The sequence below is a fragment of the Arachis hypogaea genome, chromosome 12 (genome assembly GCF_003086295.3).
Source record: "Arachis hypogaea cultivar Tifrunner chromosome 12, arahy.Tifrunner.gnm2.J5K5, whole genome shotgun sequence".
In the NCBI taxonomy this organism is placed as follows: domain Eukaryota; kingdom Viridiplantae; phylum Streptophyta; class Magnoliopsida; order Fabales; family Fabaceae; genus Arachis; species Arachis hypogaea.
In genome coordinates, this window is record NC_092047.1 from 64,053,222 (window position 1) to 64,066,488 (window position 13,267).

At 34.4% G+C, this 13,267-nt stretch overlaps 2 protein-coding genes across 2 annotated transcripts; both read left to right on the plus strand.

Moving 5' to 3' along the window:
* The first annotated feature begins 3,503 nt into the window (after window positions 1-3,503).
* On the plus strand, window positions 3,504-7,241 carry LOC112730080 (uncharacterized). Its single transcript, XM_025780191.3, has 3 exons — window positions 3,504-5,892; window positions 5,986-6,297; window positions 6,382-7,241. The coding sequence occupies exons 1-3, from the start codon at window positions 4,703-4,705 to the stop codon at window positions 6,473-6,475; spliced, it is 1,596 nt and encodes a 531-aa protein (XP_025635976.2). The 5' UTR covers window positions 3,504-4,702; the 3' UTR covers window positions 6,476-7,241.
* A 207-nt stretch (window positions 7,242-7,448) lies between these two features.
* On the plus strand, window positions 7,449-11,317 carry LOC112727454 (uncharacterized). The gene is made up of 7 exons (XM_025777193.3): window positions 7,449-7,923; window positions 8,412-8,653; window positions 8,746-8,958; window positions 9,154-9,246; window positions 9,762-9,863; window positions 9,967-10,317; window positions 11,122-11,317. The coding sequence occupies exons 1-7, from the start codon at window positions 7,449-7,451 to the stop codon at window positions 11,200-11,202; spliced, it is 1,557 nt and encodes a 518-aa protein (XP_025632978.1). The 3' UTR covers window positions 11,203-11,317.
* The last annotated feature ends 1,950 nt before the right edge of the window (window positions 11,318-13,267 follow it).

Here is a 13,267-nt window from a genome sequence, read left to right on the forward strand (position 1 = left end):
CTCAGAAAAAACTGCTCCAATCTCAAACATGTAGTGCATCTCATTATTTGATTAACTTGTCCTTGCACTTAGATTTGATTAACATGCTGTAGTCCTTGTTTCATTTCATTCCTTCTGCTTCTTTTAGGCTGGCTGTCTTGGGCTTCCTTTTGTTTATATTTATTTTTGAACAATTTTAGTGGAATGGCTGTTGTTAGGTTATGGGGGTGTTGGTTTTGTTTCGGCCAAAAATCAATTACAGAGGATTGGGATGTGCGATTTTTACTTCCAACCCGTGACTCTTAATCATCTTTCATAAGTTTTTTTGTTGAAATTGATTGATAGTCTATTGAAATTTAAGGCTAAACTATTATTCAATGTTTTCTTTGTTGTATTCAATATATATGGTCCACACTACATTTTGTACAAGCATTTACCTTTTATGTGTATGATTATTCTTGTTTTGTAAATATCTTCATGGTTCTTGACTAGTAACTTATCATTTCATTTCGCTACTTACCGCAGGCACTATAACTTTGTGTTCCATTTCGTGAACAATTACTAGAGTATTATGGAAATAAAAAAAGCATTGGGGAGTTGGAAGAAAATCTTTTAACTTGCTTAGCTGACTTATTTTCACAGGTAATTAGCCTCTAGTTTGGTCGATTTTGGGCTTCACATGCATCATGCCCCAGCTTGTTTCATCTTTGATAAACTCAACCATGATATTTGTTCTTTGAATGCCTTTGAATTTGTAGCCTTTTTATTTTTTTTATTTAATAACAATATTACTAGACTTTATTTATTTATTTATATGCTGATTCATTTATTTATTTATTTTGGTAGAAGAAAATTCATCAGAGATAAGACATTATTTGTTGTGGCAAGTAAATGGAAGTGGAGATTCTGAGCATGTTTCAGTACCCAGTTTTAGTTTCACTTCTTGTTCATTGTTATTAGTGGAGAAACCTTGTTTCATTGTTCGCGTTGTTGCAGCTCGTTTATTAGGTAAGCTTCTCTGCATTAGTTTCAGTATTTGTTTTTTCTTCTGATATTTAGTGCGATTCTCATTTGTTCTGATATTTTTCTCTGCATCGTGTACTAGTCATTCTTCCTGGTGATTTTTGCTGTGCTCAATAAGTTTGTTGATGATTAAGTTATGAAACCATAGTAGTTATTGTTATTAGCTTGTTCTTCTGAAATCAATAACTATAATTGTTGTGTTGAATTCTCTTTGGTCAATATCTTTAAAATAGCATCTTATGTGACTAAGCATCAAATTGCTTTCCATGTTTTAATTCTTCTAAACTAAGTTTTTTATCTCTGAAAATTGGTAAAATTGATTTTTTTTCATGCTAGAATGTTTGACTTTGATGAACTTGCAATAGATGCTTTTTCTTATGATATAACTACATGAATTTATATGATCCTATTGAATTACTTCAGCCTCAGTGGTTAATAATGCAAATTTGGTAACTAATGCCAAGTTGTGCCTTATGTATTTCACATCATTAGTTCACTAAAAGGAGGATGGGGTCTTTATTACTTCAATTGCTTTGCATCATATTCCTTGGGGTTCAAAGTTCAAACTAAAACTTCAATTGCTTTGCATCAAACACTCCCATTCCAAAATGCTAACATTCCCTACTAACTATGCATTTTCTATATTATTGTTTTATTTATACTTTTTCCCCTAATAATCATATCATTGATTTTTTTGGTTGAAACTGTGGCAATGGCCAGCTGGCTGGGCAGTGGATATACATATGCTATTAAGAAAAAAGTGAAACATAAAACATTTAATCTAGAATTCATATACTCTGCTTTTGTCTTTTCCTTCTTTTACTAATGCTAACCATTTGGAAAACTATTTTCTTAAAATAGTCAAAACAATTTTAAACGAAAATGTTTACTGTTGCTTATTATTAACTATTGTTTAGTTGTATTAAGGCCATTGTATTAAGAAGGACATTGTATCTCACAATCGCCACATATATCTTCTCATGTTATTAATTAATTAATTGTTAAGCATTACTTTTGGTTTTGGATACACATACTTAGTAAACTTTAAACTAAAGTGCTTTAGTTTGAGAATTTTATTTCTAATTTGGTATGTCCACAACTCGTGCCTCTCTCTAAGCTTACAAGTCAATGCTGTAAATTTAAAGAGTATAGGGGAAAGAGTGCATTCAAAGACACATGCACAAAGATATAGATGATGCTAGGAAAGGGGTCTCAAACTGAGGACAAAATAAAAAAATAGAAAGAAAAAATAGAAAAGAAAAGATAAACAAAAAATCAGTGGGAAGCATGTGCTTAGGCAGTGTAGTTTTACATTCCAAGGGAAAGCTAATTAGACTCTTTCTTTAATGTTAATGCCTTTTTCTTTCTTTTTTCTTTTTTTAATTCCTTCCTAGAATTTGATCATACTACCATTGCATCTTTTTCACCAATGAGCTTGCATTTACGATTTTACTTGGTTGCCAATTAAATTATCGCATTGTCATCATCGCTATTTTTGTGTAATTAACAAATACCGTCACACAATTTTGGATTCGAATCTTATAAATTAATAAGAATTATTAGAAAATGAATATATTTTCAATTCAAATACAATTACCTCATATAGTAAAAGATATATGTATCTAAAAGAAAAGAATTAAGAGATTAAAGTGGCATGCGCTGACATACATAAACCTCAAGGAATTGATGCAAAGCAATTGAAGCAATTTGTGAAGACTTACTGAATTATAGTTGTTTGATTATTGACCAAGAGATTGTGTTTGCTTATACAGGTTGGAAAGAGAAAAGCCTTGTGATTTGATTACTAGGAAGTTGTTGTGCATAGGTATGGATCTGCTGTATATGAGTTAGAATGACATGTAATTATGAAACAATTGACACAGTGTTTTGTGCATTACCGAAACTACAGTGACCACAGAATTTTGTACTACTTTTTTACAATAAATTGACTATAGACTTTCCTCTATAAGTAGAGAGGCTGTTTTGATATTTGAACTTGTGATCTAGCAAAAATTTTACCATTCCACCCAGGATTATAGGAAAGTATTAGGAATATATAAATCTTCAAGAAAAAAGAAAAAAAATTGCATTTAACTTGTTTAGTCCTTTGCAACTTTCATCTGCACTTCTAAAATTTCTTATTTACCTCATAGATGTCAGACCTGCAAGTAGTTTTTCCATTTCTATTGTAGGCTGCACACTATTTTGAGTTTATACATTTTTTATTATTTTGAGTTGAAAATTTTGGTTATATATATATATATATATATATATATATAAAGATTATATATCAATATGTCATTCTAGTTGACCACATGCATGCTGATTATTTGAAACAGGTTTTAGATCTTCTTCAACTTTTGCTGCTAGCTACTTTACTTTGAAAGCTTCAAGTTTTAATATTTGCTGGGAAAGAAAAAAGAAGGGAAATTATCATTTGAAAGAGGTAATTATAATTTTCTTATATTTTTTTTAAATACTATTTAAGTAAGTTTTTAATATCTAATTTGCATATAAAAGAATAAATTTCTCGCCTTTAGAATATATATAGAATTTTATTGAATAGATTTTTTAAAATCCCTATTTGTAGTCCCTCTTAGTCATGTCAATCGATAAGTCATGGATTGGAAAACCACGAACCACGCATGAGTATAAAGATGGTTTAAACAAGTTTTTGGATTTTGCTTTTGAGCATCGATCTCTCGCGGGTCGTCAGATTAAATGCCCTTGTCCGGTGTGTGGTTTTGGCAAGTGGCAAACAAGGGAGAAAGTTTTTGAACATTTAATAGTCAAGCCATTTCCAGAAAACTACAAAGTTTGGTATTAGCATGGTGAAGAAGTAGTTGGAGTTGGGTCACAAGTTCATCAAACTAGTCATATTGTACAAGATGATTCGACATCTCAGCATCCAATGGTAACAATGCTCAATGACGCGTTTGGAGCTGCTGGACCTGACTTGAATGAAGATGGAGATGGAGATGAAGACAACATAGAAGATGGAGGAGATGGAGACAATGCAGCAAATAAAGAGCACAATGGAGAAAATGTAGAATTTTACAAGTTGTTAGAAGATGGCAATGAACAATTGTATGAAGGGTGCACAAAGTATTCAAAACTGTCTTTCTTAATTAGTCTGTATCACATAAAGTGCTTATATAGAATAAGCGACAAAGCCATGACCGAAATCCTCAAGTTATTAAAAGATGATTTTGGAAATGCAAAGATTTCAAATATATTCTATGAGGCCAAGAAAACCATAAATAAACTAGGGCTTAATTATACCAAGATACCTGCTTGCCCTAATGACTGCATGTTATATTGGGGGGAGGATGAAGATTTGCAAGAATGCAAAAGATGCAAGACATCTAAATGGAGCGATTCTAAAAAGAAGAAACCAGCAAAGATCTTGCGATACTTTCCACTAAAACCGAGACTTCAACGATTATTCATGTGTTCTAAGACTGCTCAATCAATGCAATGGCATGCTTCGGCAGAAAAGAAAGATTCGAAGATGAGGCATCCGCGGGATTCTGAAGCTTGGAAGACATTTGATTTACTTCATGATAGGTTTGCCGAGGATCCTCGAAATGTACGTCTTGGTCTTGCAGCTGATGGATTCAACCCTTTTGGAGCTATGTGTACAAACTATAGCGTTTGGCCAGTGGTGCTTATTCCATACAATCGGCCTCCATAGGAGTGCATGAAGCCAACATCACTTATCTTGTCAATGATTATTCCTGGAGAGAAAATGCCGGGGAACAACATAGACGTATACTTACAACCTCTTATTAAAGAGTTAAAAGAGTTGTGGTATGATGGTGTTCAAACATTAGATAGGTTCAAGAATGAAATGTTTACATTGCGAGCAGCATTAATGTGGACAATTAGTGATTTTCCAGGCCTTAGTAACTTATCTGGGTGGAATGTACACAGTAAATATGCTTGTCCTACATGTAACTTCAACACTGATTCATATAGATTAAAGCATGGTGGAAAATGGTGTTTTTTGGGGCATCGCCGTTTCTTAGAAAGGGGTCATAAGTTTAGGCTAAGTCGTGCAAAATTTAATGGAAAAGTTGAGTTGAGGGATCCCCCAGCAGTACTAACAGGGTCAGAAATATTAGAACAACTTGAAGGAATCAATGTTTCATTTGGGAAGGAACTACAAGAAAGTAAAGGTAAGAGGATTCGACGAAAAGTTGTTGAAGAAGATGATGAATCGGGGATGTGGAGGAAGAAAAGCATATTTTTTTATCTTCCTTATTGGGAGTCTAACTTATTGCGCCATAATCTAGATGTTATGCACATTGAAAAGAATGTTTGCGACAATGTGTTATACACTTTGCTCAATGAGACTGGAAGGTCAAAGGATAATCTCAAAGCTCGTAAGGATCTTAAAGAAATGGGTATAAGGAAAGATTTATGGCCAGATGAAAATGGGAGATATCATCCATCTTTGTTCACAATGTCAAATTCCATGAAAGATATATTCTTGCGTACTATAAAGAATATTAGAGTACCAGATGGTCTCTCGAGTAATATTTCACGGTGTGTTGACCTGAAGCAAAGAAAGCTTTCTGGATTGAAGAGCCATGATTGCCACGTTCTTATGCAGCAACTATTACCCATTGCCATACGTAATGTGCTACCAGATAAAGTTACTGCAGTGCTAATAGAGTTGTCTTCATTCTTTCAACAGTTGTGCTCTAAAAGCTTAAGTCTTACAGAACTTGAGAAGCTCCAACCTCGAATAATCCTTACCCTTTGTCATTTAGAAATGTTGTTCCCTCCTTCTTTCTTTACAATCATGGTTCATTTAACCTGTCATCTAGTTGATGAAGCAAAACTCGGAGGACCAGTACACTATAGGTGGATGTATCCTATTGAGAGGTAAATATCACTTTTCAATCATTATTCATTTAACTTATCACTTAGTTATATCTTGCTTAGGTATTTAACCTGTCACTTAATTATACAAACTAGGTATTTAGGTCATTTGAAGTCCTATGTACGAAACAAAGCTAAATCAGAAGGTTCTATAGCTGAGGGATACGTGGCTGAAGAAGCTCTTACATTTTGCTCTCGATACTTAGAAGGGATTGAGACAAGATTTAATAGGCCACCACGTGTTGATGATCGTCCGGATGATAATTGCAGTACACATGTGGATTCTCTTTTTCCACAAATGGGGAACTCAAAGGGAGCTTTCACAGTATTTGAGTTGTCACCTATGGAAAAAAAACAAGCACATCGATATGTGGTTTTAAATTGTCCATATGTCAAACCGTTCATTGAGTAAGTGCTTAAGGATTTTCGTACATGTTTTTTATTTACTTGAAAATAGTTGTTTAGTTAGAGTTAAACTTTCATATCTGACAGTGACTTCAAAGATTTTGTACGAAGACGATCTAAGGGTAGAAGGCCTTCAAATGTAGAGATAGAAAAAAAAGTCAATAAAGATTTTGTTACTTGACTTCCTGCGCAGGTAAATAGAGAAGTGATAATTTTTGGCTAATATTGAGCTAGTATTTGTGGATATAATAACTAATATCTCTATCATAATAGCTTATGAACTCAGATATTATGAATACTGTGCATGAGGATTTGAGATACTTAGCAAGGGGTCCATCACGATATGCCAAGAGGTTTTCTACATTTAGTATTAATGGGTTCTCCTTTCGAACTACCAATCGAGACAAAGGGTTAAAGACCCAGAATAGTGGAGTTTTTTTAATGTCTTCAACTCCTTGTGTTGCTAGCGCTAGTGATGCTGATGTTAGGAATGCTGATTTGTCATATTATGGCAAACTAGAAGATATTATAGAACTAAACTACAATGGCCGATTTCGGGTTACTTTATTCAAATGTAAATGGGCTGACACCACTAGAGAACGGGGCTGTAGAAAGGATAATTGGGGTTTTACTTCTGTTAATTTTTCACGAGTAATACACAGTGGTGACCGAGAGGAGGATGATCCATATATTGAAGCCTCACAAGCTCGAATGGTGTATTTTGTCAATGATGAAGTGAATAAAGATTGGAGTGTTGTCGTGCATTTGAAGCCAAGAGATTCATATGATATGGGCGGAAATGAAGATGATGAAGCATGCGAGAATGAGCCATGGTTAGAGCAAAACTTAGATTCTTTATTTGAAAATGGTGATAATCTATCATTGTTAAGAGAAGAGGTAGATGATGAACTACTAGATAATGACATTGGAGAAGACGAACACATGTCAGAATAATAGGTGAGTTTTATTAATAAGTGGTTTATTATAGAAAAATAATTTTTGTCTACATTTCTTCTTTTTCAATTTAACTTTTGTTTGTAAATTTTACATAAATATGTTGTTTAGATTCATTAATTGATTTAATGGAACTATTAAACCTTGATGCACATTTTATTCTATATTTATTAATTATTTATTTGATCTATTATATAGATATGCCAAAGCAAAAGAAGTACAAGAATCTACTTAAAGCAGCAGCTGCAAATTCTTCACAAGACAAGTCAATAGCAGCTGCAAATTCATCCCGAGACAAGTCGGCAGCTTCAAATGCATCACAAGTCAAGTCCGTAGTAGCTGCAAATTCCTCCCGAGACAAGTCGGCAGCAGCTACAAATTCCTCCCGAGACAAGTCGGCAGAAGCTGCAAATTCCTCCCGGAACAAGTCAGCAGCAGCTGCAAATTCCTCCCGGGACAAGTCAGCAGCTTCAAATTCCTCCCGGGACAAGTCAGCAGCTTCAAATTTCTCCCGAGACAAGTCGACAGCAGTTGCAAGTTCCTCCCGAGACAAGTCGGCAGCTTCAAATTCTTCTGAGCCATCATCAGTTGCTCCAACTATATCTGAGCATCCATCCGAACCTAAACGTAAACGTGGGCGTGAATCTAGGCATTACTGGACTGTTGATGCCATAGGTATGTAATATTCTCAACTGTAATATTCTCCAGCCACCTATCACACCATTTCTTTCACTCCTCTTCCTTTCCAAATTTCACTATCTTCCAATTTACATGTCCTTGTTCAGATTTTTCCCCAAATTAAATCACTTAGTAGGTTAATAGGGGGAACAATTTATCCTTGTGTTACAGTAGCTCATAGGAAAAATATGAATACATGATTGTAATTACTCTAATGTATCCTTTACTGAAATTATGTTACGAGTATATATAGTACATTATTTTCTTGTTTAAATAATGATATTTATCTTGCAGTGGATATTACTAATATTAGCCTATTTTCACCTTGATTCGGAATTCTGATGTATAATATATAGTATTATATATGTAGCTGTTACATTATACCCTGCACAAGAATAATCTTTTATAATATATATCTATCATCATATGTTTTATTCTTTAGTTGCTCAATTACTCATTTATTTATATTTATTTATCTATTTTAGATGAATATGAAAATAGTACACGCCTTCATTTATTAGTGAAGGATGTGCATAATTTGCCAGAAGGTTTGCGCATAGTTGTCAATTTTGATAGACAACATGCAGCAATAGGAGAAGCAGCCGGACTCCTTGCAGGAGTTTGTGGGCAATTGGCCACTGATTGTGTAGCATTTCCAATCAGTTTTGATAAGTGGTCAGACATTCCAGAGAGCTTTTTTGAAAATCAATGGAATATTTTTTTCCAAGTAAGAAGATTACTTAAACTCTAAAGCTTATTTCTTTGTCATTATTTAGTTATATTTGTTAGTTAATATATATTCTTTGTTCCATATTAAAGGCTCGATTTTACTTCAAAGTGTGTGATAGCTTGGCCAAACGATTTCTGCTCCAATCGCTTGGCAAAAAATGGAGGGAACATAGGATAAAGCTTTGGAATGAGTTTTATGATCCGAGGTTGAGTAAAACCGAGATCATAAATAATACACCAGAAGATATTGCTCTTGATCAATGGGCTTTATTCGTAGAATATCGTTTGAAGCCTGAAACTCAGGTAAGTAATTAAGATTGTTAGTGAGTTCTATCACTGTTAGTGAGTAATTAAGACTGTTGGATTCACTGAGAGTTAATTATTTTGAAGCTGAACTTATTCAATGGTTTAAGTTGGCTGATAGGAAATTAAGTATTATATGGAATGTTGTGAATGCATGTTTAACTCTATTTAATTTTGTCCAAACTAATCTTGCAGAATCTTTGTAAGAGGAATCAAGAAATTCGGCAAAAACAAATAATTCCTCATACTTCAGGTGCTAAATCAATTGCAAGAAGAAGGGCTGAATTGGTAATCAAAAACATAAAATAATTATATATATATATATATATATATTTGTTGATGTATTTGTGCTTCTATTTTTTTGGTGCTGAATAATTATTTGTTAGTTAGGTAGTATCTAGTAGGCATTCTGCATTCATTCATGCACATTTTCGTTCAACCTTGACAATAGTGCATCCAAAAGAATAGAAGCTGGCAGCATTTAGAAAAAGAAAGTAACAATAAATATTTAATCTTGCTTGCCACTTGGGTTAACTTAATGGCTTAAAACCTTCACTGAAAAACAGGGCTTTCAAACCAACTGAATCCATTCTTGAGAAAGGGATTGTAGAAGATTTTTCCCTATATAGTACATGAATCAAAAATATAAAATAATTTTTCCTAGCTTCCTTTTCTGCTTCTCTAAATTCCTTTTCTGCTTCTCAAATAGAACATATTGTTGCTGTTAGTTACTTAATTTTATGCATATCTTTTCTTGGATGATATATTTCTTGATTGAGTCTTTCTACTTTTCTTGAATTTAGACGGAAGAGACGGGAAAAGAAGTTAGTAGGGTTCAAATGTGGGATATCACTCACAAGAAAATAGATGGAAGTTATGTTAATGAAAAGGCTAAAGAAATAGCGGTAAGACTAAAGTGAAATAAGTAACTTGTTTGTATTTATTTTTCTTTCTTTTTTATAAGATAATATTATGTTTGATTCTTTCCCTTTCTTTTTATATATGTAGGAGAAGATTGAAGCATATAGTAGTCAACAAGCGGTGGAATCAACCGTTAATTCTCCTCTTGATGCTCTTGGAGTAGTTCTTGGGAAAGAGCACCCTGGTCGTGTTCGAGGTTTAGGCATGGGAGCTGTTCCAACAGTTGCTTTCAAGAACAACACTACAAGAATTAGTCAAATGAATTTAGGTTCTTCAAATGATGCTGGCACATCAACTACTTGTGGTCCAAATGTGCAAGAAGAGTTGGATACTGTTAAAGCGCAATTGCAAGCACTAGTATCCTATATTGCTTCTAAGGAAGGAGGAAAAATTCCAGTGGAATTGGCTAGAATGTTCCCTACTCAACAAATTTCACAGGTACAAAATACAATTTATGTTCTTAATACCTTATTCCATGTGTTATCTTTGGACTCTTAAGGGAATCTGGGTCAATTTTAAAATTTGACTTTTGAAGCTAGCTTTAACTTTGTTAATTAAAAGCCCACCAACAATTGATTCCTATGAAAAGGTGCAAGCAAGAATGCTAAGAAACATTTTAAAGAAGCTAAGTTAATATTATAATAACCAAAATTAGATTGAAGTAGTAGCTAGCTAATGATGAATTAGATCCTTGTGGAGGCTCAAGCCCTAATCTTAGTTCAAGGTCTAATTCTGAAGATGATGAGGGACCTTGTTGACCAGAAATTTGATCCTCTTGCTGTTGAAGATGATGATGAGGAGGAGGTGATGATGATGATTCTGAAAAGAGTGGTAACTGCCTCATCATCACAATATTATTATTATTGGTTTCATCGTCCATAAGTGGTTGATGAGGCACATTCAAAAGCTCTTTATTATTATTATCATTGTTACTACCAAGATTCCCCTCCAATAAAAATTGTTGATGATGAGTAGTTTGATTTGAAGAAGAAGAAAATTGTTGCTGTTCTTTGATCTTTGCTTTGTCCTTCCTATGAAGGTTCATGTGACCTCCAAGTACTTGTGCATTAGAGAAGCCTCTCTTGCAGAAGTTGCTTTGTTGGATTATATATTAATAGTTTCAGATTCAATTTTATGTGATCTTTGATCTTTTCATTTTTGATTGAATAATTTTATATTAATAGTTTCAGATTCAGTTTTATATCCTTTTTTATTGTGCTCATAATTATATTTTTGTTGTAGGGATTAGATCAAGAGAGTGAGATTCCATCACCAAGAGAGTTAAGAAGTAGGTCTTCTGGAGCGAGCAACAAAGAAGCATGATCTTATATGATAAAGATTTCATGTATTAAGTATTATAGATATATGTTAAGACAAATTATTGAAAAATGTTATCTTAGATACTTTGTTTTTGGATTATGATTTTTTATTTTCGGAGACTGTGTATGAATTAAAAATCTTGTTATGATGTTTGATTCAAGGTTATGCTTTTTAGTTATTGAGATTTTAAAATTTGAGTTCTAAAAATGTCACTTTAAATACATAGTTTCAATCTCATTTTAAAAAGTATAAAATTGCAATTAGGTAAAAATGACGGCTAAAAATGCCATTTTAAACAAAAATGGTGCCATTATATCCTGGTAAAAATGGCAGTTAAAAAATGCAATTTTAAACAAAAATGATGCCATTAAATACTGGTAAAAACGGCGGTTATAAATGTCATTTTTAATGAGAAGGATGCCATTAAACCCAGGTAAAAACGGCGGTTAGAAACGCCATTTTAAACGAGAAGATGCCATTAAACCCAGGTAAAAACGGCGGTTATAAACTGCCATTTTAAACGAGAATATGCCATTAAATTCAGGTAAAAACGGCGGTTACAAACCGTCATTTTAAATAACCACAAAACCGCCGTATTATCCACTGGTTATTACGGCGGTTTTCAGAAAACCGCCGTAATAACCAGAATGGCGCCCAGAATTCCGGCGTTTCTTGGGGACGCCATTTTCGGTAATAATGGCGGTTGTAACCGCCGTAATTACCTTAAAAAACCGACATTTTAACCCTTTTTTTTTGTAGTGCTAGAATTCGCTGGTTGCGAATTCAAATGCGCTGGTTTCCGTCACTTGCGACGCGGCCGCATGGATCACGCGGTCGCGTTGCCTAGCGTCAGGGAAACTATATCATATTATATATCAAATCGAAGCCCCGGACGTTAGCTTTCCAACGCAACTGGAACCGCGTCGTTTGGACCTCTATAGCTAAAGTTATAGCCGTTTGAGTGCAGAGAGGTCAGGCTGGACAACTTAGCAGTTTCTCCAACTTCTTGTATTCCTTCCATTTTTGCATGCTTCCTTTCCATCCTCCAAGCCATTCCTGCCATATAATATCTGAAAACACTTAACACACATATCAAGGCATCTAATGGTAATAAGAGAGGATTAATAATAAGCAAATATAAGATCAAAGAAGCATGTTTTCAATCAAAGCACATAATTAGGAAGGAAATATAAAACCATGCAAATAGTATGAATAAGTGGGTAAAGAGTAGATAAAAACCACTCAATTGAGCACAAGATAAACCATAAAATAGTGATTTATCACCCCAGAACATCTTTTTTTTAAGTTACAACACATCTTCGTGCTTCCGGGATGAACAGAAAATCCACTGTAGCGAGCCCCCGACAACAAGTCTTGTCTCAAACTTCCAAAATCCTGTGTGCAAACTCTCCCCTTATCTCTCCTCAAACTTTCACCCTCCTTAGCGAATTCTTCACGCCTCTTATCACCAACTGGTTGCAACAATTTCTGAAGCTTTAGCTCATCTTGCTGAGCCCTCTGAATCTCCGTCTTAATCGTGTTTGAAATCTGCAACTGGTTCAAACAAGATCTTCTGGCAACCTCACCAAGGTCCAGCTTGAAATCCACAAACTTATCCACTAGCTCCTCTTCCTTGATTCTCATCCAAGCAATTGTTAAAGACGTCCGACTCAAAGCGTCTGATACCACATTTACCTTTCCAGGGGGATAACTCAGTTCAAAATCGTTGTTCTTAAGCAACTTCATCCAACTTCTCTAACATGTACTAAGCTCTTTCTGATCAAAGACATACTTGAGACTCTCATGATCAGGAAAGACGCTAAACCCCACTCCGCACAGGTGGTGCCTCCAAATATCCGGTACAAACACAATCGCCGCTAATTCCAAATCATGAGTTGAATAGTTCACCTTATGCGGTCCCAGATGACGTGATGCGTAAGCCACCAACTCCGGTGTTGCATCAACACGCAACTTAAACCCTTCAGAGAAGCGTTATAGTATACTTAGAATGGTTCATGCGGTTTCAACAAGATTAAAACAGGTGTTGGAGTTAACTTCTGCTTCAAAG

What these genes read in the sequence shown, in the direction of transcription:
- LOC112730080 (XM_025780191.3), top strand. Translation starts at nt 4,703, where the DNA reads ATGAAGCCAACATCACTTATCTTGTCAATGATTATTCCTGGAGAGAAA. An exon ending in TGGATGTATCCTATTGAGAG is followed by an intron (nt 5,893 to 5,985) that starts GTAAATATCACT and finishes TATACAAACTAG; the next exon opens with GTATTTAGGTCATTTGAAGT. An exon ending in TATGTCAAACCGTTCATTGA is followed by an intron (nt 6,298 to 6,381) that starts GTAAGTGCTTAA and finishes CATATCTGACAG; the next exon opens with TGACTTCAAAGATTTTGTAC.
- LOC112727454 (XM_025777193.3), top strand. Translation starts at nt 7,449, where the DNA reads ATGCCAAAGCAAAAGAAGTACAAGAATCTACTTAAAGCAGCAGCTGCA. An exon ending in CTGGACTGTTGATGCCATAG is followed by an intron (nt 7,924 to 8,411) that starts GTATGTAATATT and finishes TATCTATTTTAG; the next exon opens with ATGAATATGAAAATAGTACA. An exon ending in CTACTCAACAAATTTCACAG is followed by an intron (nt 10,318 to 11,121) that starts GTACAAAATACA and finishes TTTTTGTTGTAG; the next exon opens with GGATTAGATCAAGAGAGTGA.